The sequence below is a fragment of the Mustela erminea genome, chromosome X (genome assembly GCF_009829155.1).
Source record: "Mustela erminea isolate mMusErm1 chromosome X, mMusErm1.Pri, whole genome shotgun sequence".
In the NCBI taxonomy this organism is placed as follows: Eukaryota; Metazoa; Chordata; class Mammalia; order Carnivora; family Mustelidae; genus Mustela; species Mustela erminea.
The window spans coordinates 41,774,305-41,792,810 of NC_045635.1; the positions used below are offsets into that span (position 1 = coordinate 41,774,305).

The 18,506-nt window shown below is 51.0% G+C and overlaps 1 protein-coding gene across 3 annotated transcripts; it reads right to left on the reverse strand.

Moving 5' to 3' along the window:
* Positions 1-3,180: 3,180 nt before the first annotated feature.
* ELK1 (ETS transcription factor ELK1) lies at positions 3,181-17,804 on the reverse strand. 3 transcript variants are annotated; one of them, XM_032330198.1, is made up of 7 exons: positions 17,617-17,804; positions 10,256-10,399; positions 9,382-9,655; positions 6,471-6,920; positions 5,393-5,839; positions 4,640-4,741; positions 3,181-4,554 (listed from the first exon to the last, which is right to left on the reverse strand). In XM_032330198.1, the coding sequence occupies exons 3-7, from the start codon at positions 9,589-9,591 to the stop codon at positions 4,456-4,458; spliced, it is 1,308 nt and encodes a 435-aa protein (XP_032186089.1). In that variant the 5' UTR covers positions 9,592-9,655; positions 10,256-10,399; positions 17,617-17,804; the 3' UTR covers positions 3,181-4,455. The 3 variants fall into 3 exon arrangements, with proteins under 3 accessions (XP_032186089.1, XP_032186090.1, XP_032186088.1); XM_032330199.1 differs by lacking the exon at positions 10,256-10,399 and having other exon boundaries at positions 9,382-9,625; XM_032330197.1 differs by lacking the exon at positions 10,256-10,399.
* Between the last annotated feature and the right edge of the window lie 702 nt (positions 17,805-18,506).

Genomic DNA, 18,506 nt, shown 5'->3' on the forward strand with positions numbered 1-18,506 from the left:
TCTTATTCTTTGTAGACGTCATCTGTAAAGATGATGCTAAATGCTCCTTATTTTACTGTTCAGTCCTCTTTAGCCCCTTTCCATGCAGGTAAAACCAAGCTCCACGGACCCACTCTTTTCTTTCTTTTTTTTTTTTTTAAAGTAATCTCTACAGCAAACATAGGGCTCGAACTCCCAACCCCCGAGATCCAGAGTTGCACGCTCTTCCAACTGAGCTGGCCAGGAGCCCCCTCTTTTCTTGTTTCTTATTAGCCCTGATGAGTGGAACTCCAGAGCTCACTTTAAAACCAGGAATCTCTTTAATGAACAAAAAGGAGTCAAAGAAAGTTAGGAAGGCAAGGTCTTGTTTGCTCTGCATTCGTGGAGGGTGAGGTACTGTTCTGTAAATTAGCCCAGAGTAATAGACTTTGATTTGGTCAGGTTGTCAAAAGATAATTTTTTCAAGAATTTTGGTCTGCCGTTATGGGGCGATAAGGTGTGTTGACATCTGTATCCATTACACATGTAATGTTTCCTGATCAGACAGGCGTGTTTTTGGAAGTACGCTTTGAACAAAGGGGTTTTGTTAAGATTCCAAGACTTTAGACCTCAGCGCTGTGTTATCCTGTGGAAAGAAATTCCCCCAGAACCTGTGATTCTGGTTGGCTGTTTTTTCTAATCACTGGTTGCCCCGGTAATGTTAAAATCAATACTTCCTTTGCACCTAAACGGTATACCCTGAGAACTCCCCGTGGGAAGAGAACTGTTGGTGCTTTCTTTCCCTATGTTTGCACAATGAAATGACTGTAGATTTCTTATCTAAACAGCATGAGCCAAGTCTTTTCTCATGAAATTATTGCACTGATGATGACATACTTATCTGTTTCTTGTCCATTGGCCTCACTAAAACACCTGCTTGCCAAAAGGCAGGGGTTTGTGTCTGGTTTGGTAACTGCTGGGTCTGCCAGGCTCAATAAACAAGCACTGGACGGATAAATCACTCGTCAAAATTCTAGAGAGATTCCGATGCGTGTGACAAAGAAGAGTCAAAAATGGAGGTAAAAAATGTGGGCACCACCGGTGGGGGGATCAAGTTGTGTCTCAAGTGCTGGGACTGGACGGGGAGGAGAATCCTAGGTGAGGCCCTGGGAAACTCCAGAATTTCAAATTTTGGAGAACTGGGAGAGGACAGTCCAGCGGTTGGAGGAGGAGAGACCAATGCAGGAAGTGGCTTTTTTCCCATGCCTGGCACATTCGATCCGCGGTCTCTCATACAGTCTCATTTGGTCTTGGTCATTTTCTCTTACTTTTCTTCCTTAACACAGTTACACACACAATTCTGGACCTGCAGCCTCTACCAGGAGGCTTAGGAACAGGCTCACATACATACTCACATACATACTCAGTCACACAGCCTCTTGGACTGGCCCTCAGTCCCACGCTCGTGTCATTTTCTCTGTCATGGATTCCCGGTCTCTTACTAATAGTGTCGTGCGCACACACACACACACACACACACACACGCTCATGTCTTAACAGCCTCCCTCATTCAGCCACGATCACCAACATCTCTTACCAGTTTCTTACACGCACACAAATGCAGTCACGCCTTTAGATGTTTTTACCACTCAGTCCCTGATTTACAGCCCCTGCTGGTCTCTCGGGAACTTTCTCACACACGAACTCAATCACCACCTCTCCTAATCCTTCTCACCCAGGCCCCCATCTCGCACACCCACAGTCCCTGGTGGAAGCTAAGATGCACACGCACACACCATCACACAGCGCCTCAGACGCTGCTTCAGTCACCTCATCTCACATCTCAAGTGGCGAGCGGCACACCCAGGCCTCATTTATGGCCTCTAAGTGTCTTGCAGAGACGTTCACACGCACCCCCACACAACCAATCTCTCAGCCACTGCCTCGGTCGCCCATTCACCATCGTCGTCACTTTTCCTCAGTCAGCCTCTGCCATCTGTGGTCACTAACTCCCAAGTGCTCTGAGGTTCTCAACGTGTCACACAGTCTTGCCGGTTGGCCTTGGTCCTTTACGCCATCGTTTCCTCAGCAGCAACACTTGAACACGACTAGGGCCTCACCCACTTCTCCCACACGCCAATCCCCCCAATCCCAGGGTCTTGTCTTCACATAAGGCGTCCCACTGAAGTCCCTCATGACAGGTTTCGCATACCTGCACACGTGCCCACACTGCTCGGCTGTTGGTTCTTCTCTCCCGTGGCACCAGGCTCCTCCATGGCTCTCACTCAAGACACTTATGTGGTCTCTCATACTGTTTCAGTCACTCGGCCTTGCCATCCTTTTCTCTCATGCTGTCCCAGTCCCTGAACCTCTGGGCCAGACTGGAGTAGTAACTGTAACCAATCTGCCACTGGTCTCAGGTACACACACACACACACACACACACACACTCTTACAGCCTCATGCTCCCCCTCCGTCAGAGCCAATTTTTCTTCAGTTTCTCACACAGTCTTGCCAGTCTCACATGAACGGTGTTCACACATTCTTGGATCTTGGACCTCACAGCCATTTTCTCTCACACAAACAGCTCTTTTCCACAAGGCTTCCAGGACCTCAGTCGCTACGACAGCCTTGCATGAAGTTTCACACACCATCCATCTCCCAAACGCAGTCACCTGCTTATTTATAGGCAATCTTCTCGCTGGCACCTGGTCCCTGACCATCTGTCTCCGCCACACCTTCATGCCCATACGGGATCACATGTTGTTCTGGTCACTCAGTCTGTCTTGCTTACCACCATCAGCCTGTCAGACGGTGTCGGGGGTGCCGTTCCCGCTGCCTGTGCCTAAACGGGACGTCCCACGTACCTCCAGACTTTTGAGCCTTAATCCAGACTCGGTCTCACAGTGATTTTCGGGCACAGGGCCATCATTTCTTACATAGGCCTGGTGTCATTTGTGGTTACAGCTGCCACTCACAAACACACGCGACTTCACACACACACACACGCACGACTTCACACACACATGCACACACAGTCGTAGCTTTCCACACCTTCTCTCTTCTTCGCACACTGGGGCTACCAGTCTGCAGTCTCCCATGCACGCCATCACACTCTCTCTCACGGTCAATTTCACACCCTCGCTGCCTTTCACAGAAGCTCACGCCTGTCACAGTCAGTCCCAATGGCTTCGGGGGAAAAAAGGCTAGCAGCCTCCAGCATCACCTTTAAAAATATATATTTACAGGAACAATTCCCCATTCTCTGGGACTCTTAGAAAAAAAAAGATCCATTTTTGGGGAAGTAAAACAAACAGTGGAGACAGGTGTAGCACCGTCCCCCAAATCACCAACCCCCAGGTCCCCAGGCCCAGGCTGGGCCGGTGCTGACAGGAGGTGAGCCCAGGAGTCCTGTGAACCCACCCTCTCCAGCCTGGAATTCAGATAGGACAGGATTTATGTCCCCCATTCCTCCCTCCCAACTCCAGGGACACTTAAAGGGTCCTTTGTACCCGCCCGCAGGAAATTGGGGGGCTGGGAGGGAGGGAGCTGAAAATACACGTTTGGTATCAAAAATAAACACTTGGGGGTGGCAGGAAGACCCTCCCCCCCCATCCCTTCCTTCCCACCCACCCCATCTCAGATATAGGAAGAGATGCTTTCCTCTCCCCTATTGAAAAGCCCTGTTTAAAAATAGATTATACTATCAAAATGGCAAGGGGTGGGGGACAAGGAGACCTGGAGTACTGGCTGGAGGGGTCCCCCAGACGGGAACCAACTCCCCAAAAAAACCCTCCATTGGGAGGTAACAGGCAGGACCCCAGGAGTTTGGCAGACACAGGAATGGCTTCTCGGGGGAGGAGAACAAAAGGGGCATTCCTCCCCGGCCGAAAAGGTGGTATCTGGGGGGGATGGTGGTGGTGGAAATTCCTACTTCAAGGGTGTGAGTCTTTCCTTGGCCAAGATTCCCAAACTGCTGAATGGCACAAATTCTTCCTGGGCCACTGGGTGTGGCCAGGAATAATAAACAACAACAAGCTACCTTTTCCACTCACACCCCAAAATGGAGACAGGGCTCCCTCAGCTTTCCAAGGGCCGGCTGAGAAATAAATAAAGAAAGGTCCTTCTCAAGCCAGACCCCGATTGTCTCATCTTGGGAGAAAATGTGGAGATGGGGGAGATGTCCTCACCAAACCCTCAAAAGGGTTGGGCCAAGCTCCTCTCAGTGGCCTTCAAAAAATAAATAAATAAACCGTCCCCACCACTGCTGTAGGAGACGTGTAAGGGCGGCCACTGGGGAACTGACCAAGAAGAGAGAAGTTGTATGTTTCCTGTGGAAGGGTTACTAAAAGATCTTTCCTAAGAATCCCTACCCCACCACAACTAGAGCACAAGTCTGTCAGCTGAACTATGTTTCTCCTTGAGACGGCTGGCTGGAGAGAAGTTCAGGGCCATGGATGGAGTGACCCCAGAAGGGGGTGGTGGTGGTGGTGGTAATCATGGCTTCTGGGGCCCTGGGGAGAGCACCACGGGGGTTGAGAGGCCATCCACGCTGATGGAAGGGATGTGCACCTGGGCGCTGCCACTGGACGGAAACTGGGGACAGAAATAGGGAAAGATCACGCATGGGGGCCACGCTGGGGTCTCTCACCCTCTCCGACATGGGGTAAGGGGATCCTACCTGGAAGGAGAGCTTGGCTGGGCTACGGGGTGCAATGGGACTCAGGGTGCTCCAGAAGTGAATGCTGGGGGGCAGCGAGCTGGGCGTCAGCAGCACCGGGGTCTGCGGGGAAGGGGTGGTTGGAGCTCAAGTGAGTAAAGAGCAGGTGTGAGAAGATGGAAGGAACTTGGCTCCAGTCCCACCAGATTTCCCACTCAGCCTTCTGAGCTCACCCTCCCAAAGTGCACAGGCTTACCCCCTGACTGCGAAGCCCACGACACCTCTCCAATGTTACAGACAACCCCTCCCAGCTCCTGAGAGCCCACCTCCAGCTTCACTGGGTGAGACCACCTACAAGACCCCATCCGCATATTGTTCTCAAACTTCACACGTCACCATCCCATCAGCTTAGGATCTACCTCCAACTCTTACATCCCACCAACCCATACACCTCACAGGAAACCCACTAAGGAAATCCCAGCCCGAAAAGCCCCACGCAGGATCCCCAAGCCATGCCCCAACCCAGGGAACAGTTTTGCCCTGTCCAAGGCCTCTCGGTCCCCGCCCACAAAGCCCCCCAGACCTGCCCATCATTCCAAAAGGCACTCTTTGCCCAGGCACTAGAGACCAGCTCGCCCTCCCCGTTAATCAAGCCCTGCCCCTCTAGTCAATGGCACTCGGAGGCTCCACCCTCCCGCTCACCCAGAGATGACTGCACTGGCCCTTGCAGTCTAGCTCCTCCCTTGCCCGCCCCACCCCTTCACAGGCACTCACCAATGTGTGCGTAGGTAGCAGGGACGGGGTCAGCGCTGGCCCCGGCGCCTGCAGCCCAGAGCCAGTTCCCGATCCTGGAGTCCGTTCGGGTCCTGGCCCACCCAGCAAGCTGGGGCTGAGTGGAAGCTCCAGGTCCCGAGGCTTCCGGCCCTTCTGAGGCTGAGCAATCTCTGTGCTGGAAGCAGTGGGAGCCGGAAGGCCGCCCACCGGTGCTGCAGTCTCCATGACGACCGCGGGCAGCCGGGCTGGCACGCCCTCCGCAGGAGGGACTTCCGGCCCGGCCTTAGCGGCTTCCTGCACAAACCCCGCCTCCCCACCGACTGTGGCTTCCAACTCTTCCTTGGGCCCGTCCACTTTCACTTCTGGGGGCAGTGGCCTGCCCGACCCGGGCTCCACATTCAGCTCTTCTGATTTAGGGTTCTGGGCCTCGGGTGGGGTCAGGATGACCTGGGAGAGGAGGAGGGGCGGGCAGAGGGGGCGCGTAAGGATTGCTGGGCTAGTGAAGCCAAGGACTTGTCTTGGAAGGACTTGTCCTTCGTACGGGGCGGGGCATGACTACACGTCAAGACAGGTCCACCAGCAGGACGTGATGCTTTGCCGAGGATGTGAGGCTGCTTCTGGGGAGGCTTCTCTCTGCGGGACAGGGCTTCCCCTAAGGGTGGGCCTCCTGGGGATACTGCCCTCATTTATGAAAGCAGTGGTTCTCAAAACTTTGCTTTAGGGACTAGCAGCATGTGCCTCATCTGGAAACTAGTTTAAAAAAAATTCTCGTGCTTGTCCCCTGGTCCACAGAATCAGAAACTCGGGGTGGGGGGGGCGGTGGGCCCCAGAAATCTGTCGTTTCAAAAGCCCTCCAGGTGATTCTGATGAATGCTAAGCTGAGAGAACCTATGCATTAAACAAATATGTTCTTAGTACTTGCACGGCTCTCCTCCCCAAGCCTTTCTCCCAGGGAACTTGTGTGTCTCTCCTTCCATGGTATGTAAATAGAATGTCTATGTCCCTTCTGCCAGCAGCCCTCCTCATCTGGGAATTGTACACCCGCCCTCCTACTGAATTTCCATCTTCCAGTCCTTACCTGCAGAGGGAGGCCAGCCTCCTCGGCCTCCAGGCAGGCCTCCAAAGGGCTGGGACTGGTGCTCCTGCTCCCAGATGGGGGCACTGCTGCTCCCGAAGGGACGGTGTTGGGGAGCACGGAGGCAGGCCGAGGATGAGGGGGCGGCTGTGGCTGTGGCTGCAAGGACTGGATGGTGAAGGTGGAGTAGAGGCCCGAGCGCATGTACTCATTCCGGCTGCTGCGCGCCAAGCCCCCGGGGCCCGCCATTCCTGCACCCTTGGGTGTGCCTGGTTTCCCAGAGGCTGTGTCCCCAGGGGCAGCATGTACAGCAGTGGGGGCCACATTTGCCACAGTAGAGGTGACAGACACCTCGGGCTGGGGCGGGCAGTCCTCAGTGGAGCACCTCGCGACTTCAGGGTAGGACACAAACTTGTAGACGAACTTCTGGCCGCTCACTTTGCGGATGATGTTCTGGGAAGGGAGGAGACAGGATAAAGGGCCTTAGAATTCTGAGAGGGCCACAGTGGAGGGAGGGTATGGAAGAGGGGGCGGAGGGGTGTCTCCTAGGGTCTTTCTTGCCCCTCTCCTGGCTTTTTACCTATACACCATTCCACTAACACATCTTCCCCCAAGTAGGCACCCCCCCAGCCCATTTCTCACTCACATCTTTCACAATTTGGGGGCTCCTCTCTTCCCCTCCTTCTGTTTCTACCTCTCTTGCCATTGTGATTCCCCTCTCTTGTAGTTTTCCCATTTTCTCCCCTTTCCCTCTTCTCCCTTCCACAACGCTTTCTTTAGTCTACTGCCCTTCCCTCCATGTCTCCTTCCCATCCATCCCTCCCCATGTCTTCCCGTCACTCATCTCCACCTTCATCTCCCTCCCCAGAGGCACACCCCCACACCCTGTAGTACCTCTCCACAAGAGGCCCCACCTAGGGGAGCCAGTGCAGGGACAGGCTTTTCTCCTGGCTCCTGGAACCGGGAGAGTCTGTGGGCTAACAGGGCCAGGCCTTGGGAGTAGCTGCCAGGACAGCTGGGGAGTGTGGCTGATGCAGTAAGACAGGAAAATGAAGTAACTGATGTAAATACTGTTAGAGACTAAATTAATAGAGAAGAATGGAGCAGTGAATTATTAATAAAGAGGATTATTTAAAGCTATCAATAGAGAGGCAGAGCAGGGCAAGGTTACTAGGGAGGACAGGCTGAAGAGCCTCATTGTTTTTTGTTTTGGGGGCTTTTTCTGAGCTGTCATAATTTATTTATTTCTGGACTTAGCTGTAACTGAGGAGCCTCATTCTTAATACTGTGGTACAGGCTTAAGGGGTGCCTGGGTGGCTCAGGTCATGATCCCGGGGTCTGGGGATCGAGCCCTGCATTGGGCTCTCTGCTCAGTAGGGAGCTGGCTTCCTCCTCTCTCTCTCTCTGCCCCCCATCCCTCTCATGGGCTGGCTCTCTCTCTCTCTCTCTCCTCTCCTCCTCACTTGCTCACTCTCTCAATAAAGAAGTAACATCTTCAAAAACGTTAAAAAATATTGTGGTACAGGTTTAAGCTAAGGCAATTAGAAAATGAAGTGACTGACAGCAACCAGACAGGAGCATTAAAATACTGGTATAAGCACTGGAGGGAATCGCAAGGCTGGCTGGGTAGATCGCAGACCATGTTTGAGATATTTCAGGATAGGTCTGGAGGGTCTCAGGAATGCTGTGGTGGTCTCAGGGCACAGAATGAGGTGGCCTCAATATTGTTTTGGTGGTTTCAGCTAAAGGAATAAAATATGAGAATGGAATAAATGCTATGATGATTTACGGTGTGCAGCATAGGTCCAGGACTGTTCTGGGGGACAAAAGGCATCTGGGGGGCACCAGGGCTCCGTAGAGACATCTTAATGATGGTCAGGTATTTCACAGGGTAGGTTTTTATTTCTCAGAAAATGAATGAAAAGGGAATATTCATTAATATTGCTTTGGAAGTTTCAGATAAAGAAGAAAATGAAATAACTGGTCTATTGTGAGGGACAGGAAATCCAGCACTTGTCTAAGAATCTGAGAGGATGAGGAAAATGTAAAATTTTAGATATAGGCATAAGAGGATAAAATAATAAAAGCTGGAGTGGGGTGGGCCAGTGTTGCTTTGAGAATGCACGAGAATGGTGTGTGGAGCTGGCATTATACATGTTGTTCTGGAGGTCTGAGAAGAAAATAACTGACAAAAGCGTTCACTATTATAGAGGATGAGATAAGGAAAAGTTAGTATAATATTGCCATGGACATTATGATGCTAGGAATAAGATTATTCTGGAGTTCTTATTCTGGAATAAGAGCAGATAATGAAATAACTGAGGAATCCAGGACTGGTCCAGTTCCAGGAGACAGGATAAGGAAGTCATTATTATACTGTTTTCCAAATTTTTAGCTATAGGAATAAGGCAAGAAAATGAAATGTTGTGTGGGGGGGTAGTGGAACAGCATGAACTTGGGGACCTCAGAAAAGGGGTGAGTAGGGGTATTAGTATTACTATGAAGGTTTCAGCCTTAAAGCAGTAAGAGAGAGAAAATACCTTAGACTGGGGTGCCTGGGTGCTCAGTTGGCTAAGCGACTGCCTTCGGCTCTGGTCAGGATCCCAGTCTCCTGGGACTGAGCCCCTTGTCGGGCTCCCTGCTCAATGGGGAAGTCTGCTTCTCCCCACCCCCCCAGCTCATGGTCTTTCTCTCACTTATTCTCTTTCTTTCAAATAAGTAAAGAAAAGAAAAGAAAAATAAAATACCTGAGATAAATATTTGGGGTGCCCAACATTGTTCTGAGAGTATGACAGGGTAGGGTAAAAAACAGTAAACTCTGTTTTCAAAGTTATCGCTATGACAATTAAGACAGGAAAATGAAATAACCAATATAAATGTCGGCAGCTTCCAGTCACGGTCCCAGAGGCCTTACCTTGTCATAGTAGTAACGTAGGGCCCGGCTGAGCTTGTCATAATTCATGTTGGTCTTGTTCTTACGCAGCCCCCACAGCCGGGCCACCTCCTCAGCATCCACCAGCTTGAACTCACCGCCATCCCGTGAGGTCCACGAGATGATGTGGCCGTTTCCCTGCTCTCTCAGCAGCTGCAGCAGAAACTGCCACAGCGTCACAGAGGGGTCCATCGCTGGCGGGGTGCTCACGCCATCCCAGGGGTACCTGGAGGGCAGACGGCTCAGAGCTGAGAGGCTGTGAACACAGGAGGCAGCAAAGGTCAGCAGGAGGAGGAGTCCTTTCTTTCCATCTTGTCTCTGCTTCTGTTCTCAAAGCACCATCATTTCCTAAACACCCTCAGACTAAATTCTATGTGCCCTCAGCCTGGCTTTGGATGACTCCCCATCATGGAAGGAGACTTCTGGGGACAAGAGGATGAAGTGAATGTAGTTTGCATGTGAGACAAATGTGAATTTTGGGGGCCAGAGGGCACACTGTGGTAGGCAAAATAATGGCCCTCTCAGAAACGTCCACATCCTAATCCCTGGAACCTATGATATGTTATGTTACGTCCATGGCAAAACTTTGCAGGTGAACTTAAGGTTCCTGCAGTTTCCTCATATCTGCAGGGGATACGTTTCAAGACCCCCAGAGGATGCCTGAAACCGCAGACAGTACCAAACCCTATATATACTATGTTTCTTCCTATACATATACACACAATAAAATGTAATTTATAAATCAGGCACAATAAGAGATTAACAATAACTAATACTAAAATAGAACAATGATGGCAATATACTAGAATAAAAGTTGTGAATGTGCTCTCCCAATATCTCATTGTTCTGTACTCACCCTCCTCTTTGTGATGATGTGAGATGATTAAATACTCGTATAACGAGATGAGGTAATGATGTAGGCACTGAGACACAGTGTCAGGCTACCACTGACCTTCTGATGACAGATCAGGAGAACCATCTTCTGCTTGACTGCGGGTAACTGAAACCGCGGAAAGCAAAGCTGTGGATGGGGGGGTACTACTGTACGGACCTTAGGGAGATTGTTCTGGATTATGTGAGTGAGCTGAATCTAATCACAGGAACTCTTACTAAAAAAAGCAAAAGGCAGAAAGAGAGCTTGGAGAGCTGCAATGACAGAAGAGGCAGGAGAGATTTAAAGCATGAGAGAGACTTGACCTGCCATTTACTGGCTTTGAAGATGGAAGACTGAGGCTCAAACTGGGGGAATATGGTGGCTTCAAAAAGGTGGGAACGACCTTCAGCTGATTATCAGTAAGGAAACAAGGACCTTAATCTTATAACCTCAACAAACTGAATACTGCCAGCAGCTTGCATGAGCAGGAACCAGATCCTGCCCTGGAGCCTCCAGAAAGGAATGCAGCCCCGCCCATACCTGGGTTTCAGTCTGGTGCGGCTGGGCTGGACTTCTGACCTCTGGAGTGCCAAGATAATAATTTGCATTGCTTTAAGCAATTCTATTTGCAATAATTTGTTATAGCAGGAGTAGAAAACTAGCATAGTTTCCCTCACCTGAACGTTTTCATTTGCAATCTCTGCCACATTAAATATCAAGTTTTCCAGGAGGTTCCTTCTGCCAGCCCCTCGCAAAAGCTGTTCATGCCATGTGGGGCTGCTCTCTTCTCTCTAGAAGTCTTCCCCATCGTTCCAGTCCCAGCCACAGGAGCCTAGCCTTTCTTAAGCTTTCCTGAAACTCAATGCCTGCTTTCTTCTGTCAACTTTGCACTCCTTGGGCCTGTTACTGTCCCTTTGGGTCCTCCTTCTTGGTAACAGCAATAACTAACATTTGCTGAGTTCATAATGCTTGGCTGGTATTGTTCTAATCAGGCAATATGGCCTACCAGACAATCACTCAGGCTCTAGAACCAGACTGCCAGGACTGGAATCCTTGTTCTGCTACTTATTAGCAGTGTGGCCCTAGGCATATTCTCTCTCTCTCTCTCTTTTTTTTCCCCCAAATATTTTATTTATTTATTTGACAGAGAAAGAGAGACAGCGAGAGAGGGAACACAAACACGGGGAGTTGGAGAGGGAGAAGCAGGCTTCCCGCTGAGCAGGTAGCCCAATGCGGGGCTTGATCCTAGGACCCTACAATCATGACCTGAGCAGCAAGGCAGACACTTAATGGATTTAATCACCCAGGGGCCCTGACCCTGGGCATATTCTTTAACTTCTTTGTGCCTCAACTTTCCCATCTTTAAAATAGGGATAATAACATGCTCACCTGTAAAACAGGATACTAATAATACCAAGTTCACAGAGTTATTCTACAGATTAGATATCACGTGCTTGGAGTATGATAAGCTTTTAATAGAATCTAGTTTCCAATTTATTCATAATTCCTTATCTGCTATTCCAAAATCCCCCAAACTCTAAAAACAGAAAACTTCTTGGGGTGCCCAGGTGGTGCAGTCAGACAAGCACCTGACACTTGGTTTTGGCTCAGGTCATGATCTCAGGATCATGGGATCCAGCCATGCATCAAGCTCTGGGCTCAGCGCAGAGTCTGCTTGGGGATTCTCACTCTTCTTCTCCCTCTGTCCTCCCCCCTGTGCATGTGTGAGCTCGTTCTCTCAAATAAATAAATCTTAAAAAAAAACCCAACACAACCCAAAAACCCAAAACCCCAGAAAACTTCTTTATCACCCTTTGGGCAGCAAAACCAGATTGGAAATCAATAAAGTCCTTTCCGGTCTTTAGTGATCCTCACTCAGTGCTGACTGTTCCTACATTCTGCTACATAAATCTGAATGTGGCTGATTACTGAGGGCGTTATGTAACATTTTGTATGTGCACCTTGTTACCTTCCTAAAATCTGAAAAATCTGAAATTCTGAAACACATCTGGTTCCAAGGGTTTTGGATAAGGACATGCAGACCTGTACTGCTATTTTTGTAAGTACTGACTCATGTATCTTTCATCACAACTCTGGGAAAGTAGGCGCTCTTTATCATCGCTAATTTACAGAGGAGGGAGCTAAGATACAAAATGTCCAGATGACGTCCTATGGGCCATGGAGCCCAAGTGGCACAGCCAGGATTTGGACCCCATGCAGTCAGATTCCCGTTATCTAAGCATGTAAACTGTTAGGCTAAACTGCTCCAACCTTGTTCCCTCAGCACGTCCCCACCCAACCCCAAAACTGCTCTCTTCGCTGAACTGAACGGTGAACTGGAAATGAACACGGAGCTTCCTATTCCTTAAGGAACAAGCTTTCATCAATCGACTGTTCACAGGCTGGGACTGTTGGGTTAAGAATAAGACCTTCCAAACCAGGTTTTAAAGAACCATCCTTCATTCTTTAATCTGTAATGAAATATACAATATGATCGGCATGAGTCTCTCTTGTCTGAGCTCTTTTGAAGTTCACTGGGCGGACACAGTTTTAGGCCATTATACAAGTCACAAAGCCATGAAAGTGTCCACATTTGAGAGTCCTGTCATCAGAGGCTTTACTGAGTTGACTTCAAAGACCTGCTTGTCTCAGAGGCACAAAGAGTCCAGTGTGACTCCTGGTGGCCAAGACTGGCAATGTTACCAGATCCTCTTCAGCCGTGATCAGACCTACTAATTAAGGTAATATCTGACCGTTTGCTCCAAGCCTTGACAGCACACAGGGTTTCATGTTTTGTTTATTTTATTTCCCACCTGACCCCTCAGAAGAGGCCTAGTAATCTGCCTCACTCAGGTGTGTTTACGTCTCTTTGTCTCGTTCATTTAGCAACCAGTCTCTTGAGTGCTCACTGTGGGCTGGGGGCTGGGTGGGGATACAGCAGTGAACAAAACAAAAATTCTCATCTCAGTGGGGAAGATAATTAAGGAAGAAGATAAATGAGTCAAAGAGTAAGTCAGACGGTGAGAAGAGCTATGAAAAAAGGAGGCAGGGAAGAAGCGGTTCTTTCTGAAAAGGGTGGTCAGGGGAGGGTAGGCCCTGAGCAGGTGACATTTGAGCAAACACCTAAATGAGGTGAGCGAGTCAGGTCAGCGATGACCCGGGGAACAGGGTGATCCAGGCAGAGGACACCGCTAGGGTGAACGACCCTGAGGCGGGAGCGCGCAGGGCAGGTCAGAGGAAGAGCAAGGCGTCAGGCAAGATCAGAGAGGAAGGAGTACGGGTCCAAAAAGTAGTAGTGAGGTGAGAAGAGAGGGGTTATGGGGGCCAGGCTGAGCGAGGCTTTTGTGGGCCCTGCCAGGACTCTGACTCTGAGAGAAGAGCCACATGAAGGCTGTGAACAGAGGGGCAACAGGCCATGACCTGGACTTTAACTGGATCCTTCTGGTTATTGTGAGGAGAACTGGCTGGAGGGTCTGACGAGGCTATGGTGACCGTTCAAGTGAGTGATGGCCACGGCTGCAGTGGAACTGGGGAGGGATGGCTGAGTTCTGGACGAAATGTGGAAAGAGAGTGAGCGGGACTCGCTGATCAAACAGTATGGCGGTGGGCCAGGGTCGGGGGCAGTGAGAGAGACATCGTCAAAGGGGATTCTAGGTGTGTGGCCTGAGTGCCTGGAAGGATGGAGCTGGGACCCTCTGAGATGGAAGCACAGCAGGAGAGCAGGGGTTGGGGCAAGGTCAGGAGGTCAATTTCAGGAGATCTCAGAGGCCTGTTAGACACCTACATGCACACTATGAATAATGATGTGAATTTTGAAAATAGTCATACAACCCTTACTGTGTATCACACACCGTTTTCATCATTTAACTCATGTAATCATCACAGCAACACCGTGGGGGCGGGCGTTATTATGATCCTCCCATTTTCCTGAGGAGGAAATAGGCGCAGACTTCAGTCACCTGCCCCACATTATGCAGCTGGAAGTTTGCAGACTTGGGGTTCAAGCCCAGGCAGCCTGGCTGCAGGCAGTGGTCCCAGTGCTTTACAAGAGCAGCTCCTTCTAAAGTGAGACAGAGAGACAAGACCCTCGAGGGTATCGGGGATGGTGTTTCCCATGGGGTGAGCAGGGAGTGTTCCCCGAGGAAGTGTCATGCTGGCAGAGACCTCAAGGAGGGGAGGTAGCAAGCCACGTGAACATCTGTGGGAAGGGCCTTTGTATGAAGACTAAAGTGCCCACGAGCTTGGCACCCTGCATCATGGGCACTGTGAGTTCACCCAGTTCCCATCTCTGAGGACAAGCACATACCCTTCCCCCTTCTCACACCTGATGAACTCTTTACGATCCTCAGGTTCTCCTATCTCCTGGGCAGAATGAATTCCTCCTCTGTGTGATCCAGTGTGCCAAATAAACCTGTCTGCTCTTGCAAAGCCCTTCTCTCTGGCTCTCTGGTCTCCTGGTCCTCTGCCCTGTTCTAGCTGTGTGTCCTCGGGCGAGTTACTCAACCTCTCTGGGTCTGTTTCTGCATCTGCAAAATATCCTCCAGATATATGATTCTCAAAGGCTTTTGTGAGGATTAAGTTCCAATATATGTAAAGGACTTAGAAAAATCTCTCTGGCATGTGGTAGACACTGGACAAATGTTAGCTCTCACCTCATGTATTAGCTGTTTCCATCCCCTCACTCTCCAACCTTATGTATTACCATGGCCTACACTGTCTGGCTCCCATCACCGCTCTAACCTTGTCTCCTGCCTGCCTCCCTCCCTCCACTCTGCCCCAGCCACAATGGCCTTCTCCATGTTTCTTGAATGCACTAGGCATAATCCTACCTCAGGGCCTTTGCACCAGCTGGTCCTTCTGCCCCTAGACTTGATGGCTTCCTCCCTGATCTCCTTCAGGCCTTAATTCAAGAGTCACCTTCTAGAGGAGGCTTGCCCGGTGCCTAAGATTTCAACCACCCTCATATTCTCCCCCTGTCTTCCCTACTTCATTTTCCCCCTTAGCGCCTGTCTAACATACTATCTAATTTTACTTACTGTTTTATTTATATAGTCCATATCCCCTACTTTTAGCAAACGTCTGCTCCACAAGGATAGGAATTTCTGCCTGTTCTGTTCCCTGCCATATCCCCAGCACCTAGAAGAGTGCCTGGTACTCAGTAGGTGCTAAGTGTTGGCTGAATGAACAGTCCCAATTAGCTTCTTTAACTAGCTCTCACATGCCCTCTTCATCTCCATCTTCCCAACCCTGATCTGTCTAAAATAGTATTTTTCACATTCATTCATGTGATAAAGTCTTATTGGGCACCTACTATATACTAGGTATATCTACCCAGCAATAAATAAGTGGACAAGAAACTGTAAGCCCTCATGGGACTCCTGTTCTAATGGTGAGGGCCAATAAACTGGTAAACTACACGGTGTGTCTGATAGCGACCGAGGGCAAAGGGACCAGTCAAGCCAAGAAGGGACCTGAGGCCTGCTACATACGCAGGTTCAGATTGTCAGGGACAGGCTGACATCTGATCAGAGCTCTGAACCCAATCATGCAAAGATTGGGGGTAGAGCGTTCCAGGCAGAAAACAGAACCGAAGCAAAGGCCCTGAGGCTGGACTGCATTTGCTGCACCTGGGAATGAGTGAGGAGCTCAGTGTGGCTGGCACAGAGGTGGGAGGATGAGGTGCAGGAGGTGAGGTCAGGGAGGTGACTTGTTTTATTAACTCCCTGGGATGCTTCACACTGGAGGGGGTTCTGGTTCTGATTCCTCCATTTTAGAAATGAGGAAGCGGAGGCAGAGAGAAAGTGGTTAAGTCACTCAGGTCATAAGCTGCTGTGATTGGGGGTGGATGGGTGCTGAGACAAGGTGTAGAATGGAGACAGCTCTGCAGTCCCGGGGAGAATGGCAAAAACAAAAGCTTGGAGATGGCAAGTAATTTGGTGTTTGGGGAGTGGGGTCTCAGGTGGGATGGGAGTGAGAGAGGGGAGCCTCAAAAATTAGTCTGTGTTCTGAGGGGCAGCCTAACTGTGTACTTACCTCCAAATGACGTATTGAACCCCCTATGCTGAAACTTTCCTGGGTACCTATCTCCAGGGTTGTGGTGAGGATTCAATGAGCTCACTGACACAAAGCTCTCTGGCAGGTACTTAGTAGGCACTCAGTAAACATTAGCGCCTAAGGGCATTATCCCTATCTCTGATACACCCACTTATTGGAGGGAGGCAGACTGTCTTAGGAGTTAATGATGTGTACGAGAGGGGTGTATTCTAGAGTAAAAAAGCCCTGGGTTCAACAAGCACAAGGGAGGAGCCACTGATGGGGGGGCAGGGAAGGCATGGACTGATCCATCACAAGGAAAAGAGGGGCGAAATAAAACCCCCTCCTGGAAGAGGGATTACAAAGCACACTGGACTCAGGGGAGGGCATGGGGGTGTGTGCCTGAATGCAAGCACATGGGTAGCAGGGAGGCCAATGAACAGATCCCCTGCAAAGGCGGGGGTGGGGGAGTGCAAAGGCTCATCTTATTGGGGTGGTGCAAGGGGAGCAGAAAGGCATACTGACTGTACCACAGTAGATGGGGTGAAAAGCCATCACACAGACCGATTAAAAGAAGAGAACGAGGCCATGGACTGGGCTACTGAAAATGGGGAGATAAAAAGCACTGATCTGACCCACTATTAAAAGGAAGGGAGAATCCCAGGGACTGGGGCAATAGTCTACAAAAAAAAAAAAAAGCTTAGGGCAATGGGCTGATGATTAGGGGGATGTGAATACAGGCATTTAGACGGGTCCACCGTAAAACAGAGTGTGTGATAAAACCGTGGACTAATGCACTGGGGGACTGGAGGAGGCAGGAATACAACTTCACAGATTAACTCACTGTTAAAGGGGGTTGGGGGGTGTACAACGCCATGGATTGATTCACTACAAGGAAAAGGAGTGGCGGAACAAACAAGGCCACAGACGGGGCCCTTGAAAGTTAAGGACGGGAGAAAAACATTCAGATGCACCTACTGTCAAGTAATCGGACAATGCTAAAGACTGCTCCCCTATAAGTGGGGGTGGGGGCAGGACCAAGGACGAGTCCACTGTACGGTGGGGTGGGGAGAAAATACAAGCCCGCAGACCGATCCATTATAAAACAGGAAGGGGGGTCAGGCCACGGTCAGATCCACTACAGGGGCGAAGGGAGGGGACAATACCACAGGCAGGTCCACCAGCCGTGGTGGCGGCGGTGGGCAGTCGAACATCAGCAGGCCACGGGCCAAGCCACATCCCTCGCGCGGGGGCGGGAAGGATACGTGGGGTCACGGACGGGCCCTCCACCCTCCAAGCCCCGGGCTCACCTGTGTGCAGCGCAGTGGCAGTATTGGCAGCTCCGGGGGGCGGGGGCTCCATGCGCAGCCCCACCGCCCCCCAGGCCCGGGCTCCGAGGCGGCGGTGGCGGCGGTGGCGGCGGCGGTGGTGGCGGCGGCGGCGGCAGCACCTAGAAGCCGCCCCTGCCTTTCCTCACCGCTCACGTGGGCCTACGGGGGAGGAGCCGAGCATTCTGCCACTTGTTGATTGGACAGAACGCTTGGCTCGACCGCGAGGCTTCTAGGGTTGAGAGGCGGGTCCTGCTCCATAGAGCTGTGCCGTGATTGGTCCAAGGGGAACTGATGGACCGCAGATGGCCGCTTGCATCCAGAGCGGGCGTGCGGGAACCCGCCGGTGCTTCACGCTGATTGGCTCAAGCCTGACAGCCCGTGGGCGATTGACAAGATCCTGGGGGCGCCTGCCTCACAATTGGCCTATACGAAAGACAGCCTCTGAGGACAGGGGCGGATGGACTCTGCTTCCTGTTGATTGGTGGATGAGGGACTCCAGACAGCTGCCAAAACACCAACGGGGCGGTGCTGTACTCCACGCCGCTCAGCGGAAGCTGGACTTGTATGGAAGCGGGCGGAGCAGCAGGCAAGGAGGGGGTTGGGTCTGGGCCGTGCGTAGGTGGGCAGGATAACTCTATCGTGATTGGCTAGAAAAGACGAGTTTAGAACCGAGCCCAGGTAGGAGGTTTGGACAGCCGCCAGGCACGCAAAGGAGCGTTGAGCGGCGGAAACTAAATGCCTACGAGGTCAGCGGTGAGCAGCAGTCAGTTAGAAAGGGGCGGAACTTGGCTCTGTGTTGACTGGCGAAAGCTGGACTCAACCTAAAATAGGGGCCGGACCGAGGAGGGCGGGATGCGGTTCTGCAGCCC